At 40.1% G+C, this 9,078-nt stretch overlaps 1 protein-coding gene across 6 annotated transcripts in view; it reads left to right on the plus strand.

Moving 5' to 3' along the window:
- RAB8B (RAB8B, member RAS oncogene family) overlaps nt 1-9,078 on the plus strand; it is a 32,873-nt gene that overhangs the window by 17,135 nt on the left and 6,660 nt on the right. For 5 of the 6 annotated variants that reach the window (XM_085515829.1, XM_015872308.3, XM_015872309.3 and 2 more), the window contains 6 exons: nt 2,751-2,811; nt 3,464-3,524; nt 4,905-4,982; nt 6,027-6,116; nt 6,898-6,963; nt 8,826-8,876. In XM_085515829.1, the coding sequence (XP_085371955.1) occupies nt 3,522-3,524; nt 4,905-4,982; nt 6,027-6,116; nt 6,898-6,963; nt 8,826-8,876 (288 nt within the window). In that variant the 5' untranslated portion in view covers nt 2,751-2,811; nt 3,464-3,521. Of the gene's footprint in view, nt 1-2,750; nt 2,812-3,394; nt 3,525-4,904; nt 4,983-6,026; nt 6,117-6,897; nt 6,964-8,825; nt 8,877-9,078 lie in introns of all 6 variants that reach the window. The other variant, XM_085515828.1, reaches the window with a different exon arrangement.

A 9,078-nucleotide genomic window follows, 5' to 3' on the forward strand; every position in this document is an offset into this window, starting at 1 on the left:
CTCTGCTGTGAGCAGGGTAACAAATGGAGAAGCCTTTCCTTGCAGCTGGAGCTGGTGTACTGATGTACTGGCTCCAGCCAGAATCCTCTATTTATGTTTCCTTATGTTGGAGCACAAACAACCTGTATGTCTGAGCAGTGGTGCATTGCAGGGAACTATTGTGGTGCAGGCCTGGCACTGGCTGAGCTGCTGCTCCAGAACCTGCCATAGCAACATGAACCATTTCAGCCCTGCTGCTGATGTGGCTGTTCAGTTCTTGCAAGAATTGCATCATACATGTTGATAGCAGAAAAATACCACTACTAAACATGGAGAAGGAACCTCTGAATCTGTGGTGTTGGGCAGTCCTGTATATTTACTGTTGTCACACAACTCTTTGGATTCTTTCCTGGTGTCTCTGTAAGGTGATTGCATTGCAGCTTCATCATGGGTAAAATCTACGCTGGTGGTTGAAATAAGGAAAGCGTACGTGGGGGCCATAGGGAAGAGTGGAGTAGTGGTGGCAGTGTGCCCCATGTGTGGGATGTTTGTGACTTGTTGGCCTCAGTCATAGGGGGCTTAGGTGGGGCTGTCGTTTGTGTGCATCCAAATGTTGGCCTTTTTGAGTGTGCGTATTTCTCGGTGTGAATGTATTGTTGTCAGTTGTCTTGGAAGCTGTGGAAGAATATATCGTCATCCTTAGTCATGTGAGACGAGAGGATGCATCCCTGACCTGTAGTTGGCACGGATCTGGAAGCAGTAAACCCAGCAGTTATAGTCCTAACTAACATGTGGTTCAGTTCTTAGCACAGATGCAAACTGCAAGTCTGCAATTCCTTTAATAGACAATCTTCTTCTCATGTCTAGTACCTACAGACTCACTGGGTGGAAGTGCTGCTGTCAGACTTTGCCATGTGCCAGCTCTACTTTGGCCATTACAAGTAGTTATCCTGTTTGTCCTTGTGTTATAGAACTAAATCCAGGTCTGTATCTCCTTAAAATCGTCTAGAACATAATTTCAGGTGGGCATCCAAGTGCTGCAGGGCTCTTTCACCCTTCTGGACAGAAGAGCATTGCACGTTGCATTTTAGAACTGCAAGTTTTGTGATGTTTTGCGGTCAAGCTTTTGGATTCGTGAATGGCTCTTTGTTATTTGTCTCTTCAAGCTTTTGTATCCCACTGCGTGATTATGCGCAAGTGAAGAACTTATTGGGATAAGAAGTGCTGGGTGAGCAGAGCAGTGCTCACAGCCACACGCGTGTGCTCAGTGGGAAGTGGCAACACATGTCACGGGGCTCCAGCCCTGAACATTTGCAGCTCACCGCTTCCTGTTGCTGAAGCAAAAGAACAAAAGCAGCACTAGTTTGCAGTTCGTTTTAGCTTCTCAAAAGTTGCTCTTGCATTTGTTAAACTTGGTTGTCTTGTGGCAGACGTTTATGGATTTCCCCTTTTGCTTTTCTTTTATTCAAGGTGGGTTTGGGGGAAGTTCCTACTAGAAAGTTTGATTTCTGAGAAGCTGGTTTTTGTGCACGTCTTGTTTTGGAAATCCTGGTGCTGTGAGGGAAATGAGTAACTGCAGTTACTCGGTCGGTGCAGGGCTCCTACCTGCAGCGCAGGCTGCTGCTCAGGATGCCGTCGCTGGGGAGTCTCCCGCTGCTGGTGCTGACGTGTCTCAGCTCTGGTAGCTTACAGTGAGCACAGCATTATCCTTAGCCAGGTTATCCTGGCAGTTATCCTTCAGGCCTAGGCACATAAAAACCTTTTAACGTTGCTTTACTGTTGTCCACAATACAGCCCCCTTTACTGAAGAAGCAAACTGTGCTTCTGTAACTTTTAGGGAGAAAATAAAGAGCCAACAGGATTCATTCTCATACAAACATGGTGAAGTGTGATGTCAGCGGATGTTGTACCTGGTTAGGGGGAAAATCTTTATGGTAAAGTAGATAGGAAATTCTATTGACAGGTAATGGAAAAAGTGGTAACACCTGCCAAACTTCCCTTGCCTACAGGAAGGGCTTGTGGGGCTGGGTTGGTTTGTCAGAATGTAGGTTAATGGAAAGATCTGTTTGTAAATCCATCTGTGAGTCTTGGGGAATTAGGACTGTAGCAATAGTCTTAGCATTTTAAATCAATGCAGTTAATTTTGTTCAGTGGTAAAAGTGCTGATACGATGCGTGTTTCTGCTGATGTGTTCTAAGGATGTAGCGCATCAATATTAAGCAGCTGAAACTCACTGTTTTCAGCATATTAAAATATTAATATTTCATGTGAGAAGAATGAAAGTCAAGGTCTTAATGAATGTCTGTATTTCATTGTCTCACTTTGTAGTGTATGAAAGTAATAACCTTGTGGCTTATTTCCAGGGCTTCCTGATTAAGCTCTGGTTAAATTCATAAAGCCAGAAACAGCATTTTCCTGCTGAAGACACTCTTGATAATTGTCATTTAAATTTCGTCTGAGAAAAAAGAAGAGGGGACCAAAGCAGTGTGTTTTACTGACTGCAACTAACTATGGAGTAATTGTTTATGATCTAGTGAAAGACAAACTGGTTGTCAACTTGGATTAATTGGGGGGAGGAGGGGGCCTGGGATTCAAGGGTCAGGCAGCCCCTGGTGGGATCTGGGGGCAGAAATGTTAACTTCAGAATATATATATATATATATATACATAATATTATTATTATTATTTTTCAAGTTTGCATTTAACAAATTGTACAAAGGAAATGGAACACTTCCTTTTCATTAACTGCAAAATTAATCTTTCTCTGGCAGGAATTGACTTTAAGATCAGAACCATAGAATTAGATGGGAAGAAAATCAAGCTACAGATATGGTAAGTGCTCCAAAGCAACTTAAGTTTTCAGTGAGTCCTGAATTATCTTGGAGTGTGATCGTTACAGGACAAGGGGAAACTGTTGCAAACTAAAAGAGGGGGCATCAGAATGGAACATATGGAAGAAGCTATTAACACTGAAGGCAGTGAGGCACTGGCACAGGTTGTCCAGAGAGGCCCCATCCCTGAAGACGTGCTGCGTCAGGCTCTGAGCAACCTGATCTAGCTGTGGATGTCCCTGTTCATTGCAGGAGAGTTGGACTAAATGACATTTAAAGGTCACTTCCAACTCAAAAGGGGCTATGATTCTGTGATTTTACTGCTGCATGTTTTAATGTATTTAATTCAGGAATTGTATGCATCAGAGCTACCTTTGTTAATACTAGGAAGGGCTGTGTAGTGCTGAGGTTTCATTGCTTGCATGGAAATGCCTGTGTGCCACGTTTGTGGTGCTGCTGTAATCACTGATTTTAAATATGACTGCTTGGAAGTGAAGATGATGTTGAGGGCTGAAGAAACACATGCACATTGCTTCTAGGTGGTATTTTCCTTAATTAATGAGTGTCAAAACACTGTTATTCAGTTTTTTAAAAAGCTCTTAAGTACAGAAAAGCGTGAAGAGCTTCTCCATGAAATTGTCATTGGATTTTAGGGATACAGCAGGCCAGGAGAGGTTCCGCACAATCACGACAGCTTACTACAGAGGAGCCATGGTAAGTGCCCTTCATGAAATGTATATACAGCTAGTGTAACTGTCCTGCTGTTCTTAAATTGCATCGGGTAGGTCTTCTGCTGGAGAACTGGGCGATTGTCCCTTGTGCCACTGGGAATGAAGCCTTCTCTTGTTTAGTTTTTTGTTACTTGCTGATACATTGTCTAGTCATAGTTGCTTGTGGTTTTTTTGTGGTGAAACTCAGTCTGTTTTAATATAGTTACAATTTGTGTGGATTGCAGAAAGAAGCTAAGTTGCCAAGCTTGGATTTGATGGCTTCATAGTGCAATGGACCCTTTTATACATTTGAAATATTTGAAGCTTAAGTAGTGAATGACTTTAATTCCAATAATTTCTTTTACTGAGTTGCTTTTTCTCTTCTGCTTTTCATTACTGTCAGCAGAGAACACAGAATCTGGACTAGAAACACAATCACCTGTAAAGTGAATGTTATTTTTTACCACCATTGGGAATGACTTAAGTCAAATATCTGTTTGTCTTCACTCTTATTGTTACAACTATGCATAATGGCTCTTAATGCCATGATTTGAGGTACCCTAGGTCCATGATTTGAGTTGTTCTAGTCACAGTTCCTGTCGCTGTTAATTTAAACTTGCTGCTAACTAGCTGTGCTGCTACAGTGTGTTCTTAGCACCTTCCATGAATGACTGTCCATAGGCTGGCAGTGGGTCCAGATAACTCCCCTGTCATGGAATACAAATGTTGAAAATAGTGCTTGTGGCTCCGGTTGAGCATTTTTGTACTTAAAAATAGTTTGGCAATCATGTGGTCTTCTCCCCACTTCCCAGTTCAGAGCTGCTTTGTCTTATGTAGAGCGACTGGGTACACAATGAGAAATGGAGATAAGCCTGGAAGTCTGTCCTCAATGCAGCTGTTGTGTAGTTTCATGGGCTCTGTGGCTTGTTGAGAGCCTGTGTTAGTTCACATGCATAACGGCCTGAAAGAGCTAAAGCTTTTGTGGGAACACCTGAGGTGACCTTTCTTGAAAGAATCTGCTGTCCCCAGCAGACTCACGGGTCTCACAGGTTTCTCATTCTTTGACTGCATAGAGTGGCTGTTTCTAAACTTGACATTAGCAATCCCAGTTGCTGTTACAGTAGAGACTGTGAACTGTTCCTGACTACAAGCTAGTAACTGAAAGCTTCCTATTAGTAGTGTGTTTGATCTTTATGATAGTGCCATGAGATGTTAAGTAGAAAAATTTCAGGGTAAGCAAATGCATAATACTTTGATAAATTGTTACTGTTTGTAGGTATGTAAGTCCTATGTTAAATTAATTGTAAGTACAATCAAACAGCATGCATCAGAAGTCAACCAATATTATTAGCTCGTCTAATTAAATTTTCTTAATTTTATTTAGGGAATTATGCTGGTGTATGACATAACAAATGAAAAGTCTTTTGACAACATAAAAAACTGGATAAGAAACATTGAAGAGGTAGGTGCTTTGTAAAAGGAGGCTTTGGAAAATACTACTTAATCATTCTACCTTAAGATTTCACAGGGAAAAATAATAATAAAATAATAATTTACCTTCACGATAGCAGCTGGTGTGTTTATGTCTATACACTGAATGAAACTGAATACCAGTGTGAAGAGTATTATCTCCTTCCTGTAGGTATGGAAGGTTGAAAGCCTACGTTTAGTAAGTAATAGTGAAGTGCTTCAAAACTGATCTTACTATGACTTGTGCTGCACTCTTGCTTTTGGGTTTGTGTATGGAATGGACGTGCACCTTGAGGTCTTGCACTGAGATGGTGACAGTTCTGTCTAGTTTCAGTTGCTTTTGTGCCTGTAGAATTAAAGATCTTTATTCTTTTCATTTGGTCAAGCAGAAAGAAAGCTTAACCATTGTAAATTATTTATCAGGACATTCTGTCAATTAGAGTGAGATAATTATGAAGTTAGAGGAGAAGCCCTAATTTTATTGAAGTTGTAGTTAGGTAGCAGGATCTGTTTTCTTGTTCCTTGTTTTCTGGTGTTTCTTTGTGTATGTGTTGTGTACCACCACCCCTCGCCCCAGAAAATAAATCCATAGGCTTTTCTTTACTATTATTCTTTAAATAAGCCCAGTTGATATTGGGTCAAATAATATTATTGTATTAGCAATCAATTTGACCCAGTTTGACTGGGCTAGAAATGTGTTTTCACGAAACTTCTTTTTATAATTACTCACTTCACCATTTATTAATAGTCTATTTTAAAAATGCAAATGTAGGATGTAATGATACCTCAATCCCAGCGCAATGTTACGCATAATTTATTATAAGTAGATTAAATGTAGCAATCTTCATTCAAAGCTATTTCATTATTTCAGTATTAGATTGCCTGTTTGAAAAGTCATCGCCTTTCTCAGTAATGCCTTGGCATTAGGTATCATCTAGAAAAGGTGGTGCCCATTTGTGGATGGGTTTGACACACAGATTTCTTTGAAATCACGGTGCTCTTTATTTCTAAGAGATGCCATCTTTGCTCCCTTCAGCATGCCTCTTCGGATGTAGAGCGGATGATCCTGGGTAACAAGTGTGACATGAATGAAAAGAGACAAGTCTCAAAAGAAAAGGGGGAGAAGGTAAGCTTTATGCTGACTTCATTCAGATGCCAACTTTTCTTAGTATTCTGGCTATAGGATATTTGCTTGCTTTTAGGCATATGAGAAAAACAGTGTCTCACACCTCTCGTTTTTAGAACGTTTTGATACAAGACATCAGAAGTTTGGCTTGTTTTTAAATAGTCTGTGTTTGAGTTTGAATAAGTTTAAAGTTATCCTTGACTTGAGGGGAAGAATCTGTAAAGAATGCTGAGCTTTGCTATAGCATGAGGTCTTGTAAGTCTCAGTGTAAAGCTTTGTATGTAGTTTAGCAAGTTCAGTGTGGTGGCTACTGGCACTTCTCATAGGTACAAGAACTAAACTAATTAGTTCAGTAAAAACAGAATGCTATGGAATAGAATGCTATTCTATACTACAGTGTAAGAGTACTATGCAATAAACACTACCATGTATGCAGCTGAACTAGTATGTTTAGTAACGCAACTCAGTGGATGGTTTTATGTAGTTATCTGCTCTCCATAGCACTGAAGGTTTTATTTCAGTGGTTTTGGGTCTTAAAATCTAAGTCCTTTGTGAGCAGTTAATCTTTTTGAGGGGTTTGAATTTACAGGGCAATACGGCCTGTTCTAACATTGTTCTGCTTGTCCAGTAACTTTAATGCTTTAGTAAAAGAAAAGTAGAAATAAAGCTTCATTTGTTTGCAAAGCCTGCTGCTGTCTGTGACAGCTGTTGTATTACGAACTTAGGTCAAACATTCATTTGCAAAGGAACTTCAAAATGACTGAAAAATTTTCTCTTCCAGTTAGCAATTGACTATGGAATCAAATTTTTGGAGACAAGTGCAAAATCCAGCATAAATGTGGAAGAGGTAAGGAATGGAATGGGTGTTTATGCTTGGATGTATTTTGTGAATACTCCTGTAGGGGCATGTTGCATGATTGGGAACTGATGGGCTTCCTGACCTGATCTGGGACGTGAAGTCACACCTAGCTTTACCAATCTTGTTCTACTTAGGAAGCTATTGTAAAACGAGAAACACTAGGTTTTACAATGGATTGGTTACAGAATGCTATTGTTGTGACCAGCAGTTGCTTCACATTTCAATTGCAAGTGCTTTTGGACTGGGAATAGGTAGAATTTTAGAACCGAGTTCTGTGGGGGGGAACTGCCTTTGAGATTCCTTATTTTCAGAGCAACATGCTGCTGTGCCAAGGAGTCATCACATTACTGCTAAGTATGTTGTGCAGATGAGACTAAAGTTTTTCTTGTAAACATGGAACATCAGCATAGACTGTCATAAACTGATGTTAGAGGAGGAAGAAAGCTAATACTACTCTATCTGTAGGCCTGCAGTCTGTATTCTTATAAATTCCATGCTAAAAACACCAGCTCCATATCTGCAAGAGCATTAGAAAATAAACTGGGAAGGTAGAGTAGCTTAAGTCAGATCTGTTGTGCCATGAATCGCTATTATCATCTCAGGGAGTGCTGTGTGAGGGTGTTAACTTCATGAAAAACGGGAGCAAGAAAATAGTATGATGTGAAAAGGCAGATGTGTTAAGATTTATTCATTCAGATTGGAGGCATTGTGCTGCTTCAGGAAGAGGGCTGGACCTGATTTTCAGTATCATAACAATTCCTCTGGCAGTCAGTGGAAGTGTGAGTATTAGCAACTGATACCAATGGTGGTTAGCAACAGTCTTCTAATACAAAGCACATATCTTGGTTAGTTCCTTTGGAAGGTAGGCTTATGCCCTGCAATTTCATTTTAACTCTTCTAGGTTATTAAACTAGTTGGTGCCTACTGCAAGCTGCTTGACTATGAGTACTTTCATAAATTGTTACACGACTTGTGAAGAAAGAATAAATAGATACAAGTGGTGTAGATATTCAGCAAGTAACCATTTAGTTTTATTTCCACCAGAAGTTGAAACTTGTGGGGAATGACACACTTGTAGTAGTGTTGTGAACACAAGTAAGCTGGTTTATTTTATTGCCAATGACTTGTTTGCATTAAGTGCTTTTGTCTTTGGATATATTCAGAACACAATGAGAGAGTAAAGGTTTACAGTTTCCCCAGTCTGGAATGTACTTAGAGTGTTGATATGTCCCAGTACTCCGAAATTTACTGTTGATCAATTTGGGAGAATTGCAGCATGTTTCTGCTGCAGAACTTTCTCTGCTCCTTTGTATGTTCAAGTCTGTGATTCTGAAATTTCCGGAGTGGCTGGAGTGATTTCTTTCCTTTTTTGTTAAAGAATGTTGTAAGCATAAAGAAGGGCTATAGGTAGCCCAGGAACAAAGGCTTTGAAAGACAGGGAGAAAGCTAATTTTGATGTGAATTCTCAGATATACCAGCCTCAAAACTTTATGTACATTTCAAGTTGCAACATGCAGTACAGTTCAGCCAAAAAAAAAAAAAAGCAGTTAATGTATGTAGCCTTCTATTCAACAGATGTTTTTTGTCCGAGGGGTAGGCAGTGGGGACAGCTGTTTGCTTGCTTCAAAGTTGAGAAAGATAGAAACTAAAACTAGTTGTTGGTTTGTGTGTTGTTTTCTTTTTTGACAGCATGCTCATTGCAGTGTTAAATAAGCAGCTTTTGTACACTGTGCCTTGTAACTGAAAGTGCTGTGTGGCCTACAGGATGTTTGTATGCCTGACTACTCCTAACCTGTCTTTTAATGTCTCTATTGACTGATTGCTCTGTTCTTATTTTTTCTCCTCCCCAGGCTTTTTTCACACTTGCACGGGACATTATGACAAAGCTCAACAGAAAAATGGTTTGTATTTCTAGTTGCATACAAAGTAGATACACAGAAATTACTGTTAAAATAACTGGCTTGCTAGTAGTAGCCTTGTTTGAAAGTTTCTGGTGATTGCAATGGGTTCTACATCAAATCAGATGGTAGGGGGAGAATGGGGAAGGGGGAAGAACACTGTGCTCAGCTACGCTAGGAGAAACTGGGCTGCAGAGCTGCTGCT

This window comes from Coturnix japonica, chromosome 14 (genome assembly GCF_054131305.1).
Source record: "Coturnix japonica strain WE chromosome 14, WE-NBRP24, whole genome shotgun sequence".
Taxonomy (NCBI): Eukaryota; Metazoa; Chordata; class Aves; order Galliformes; family Phasianidae; genus Coturnix; species Coturnix japonica.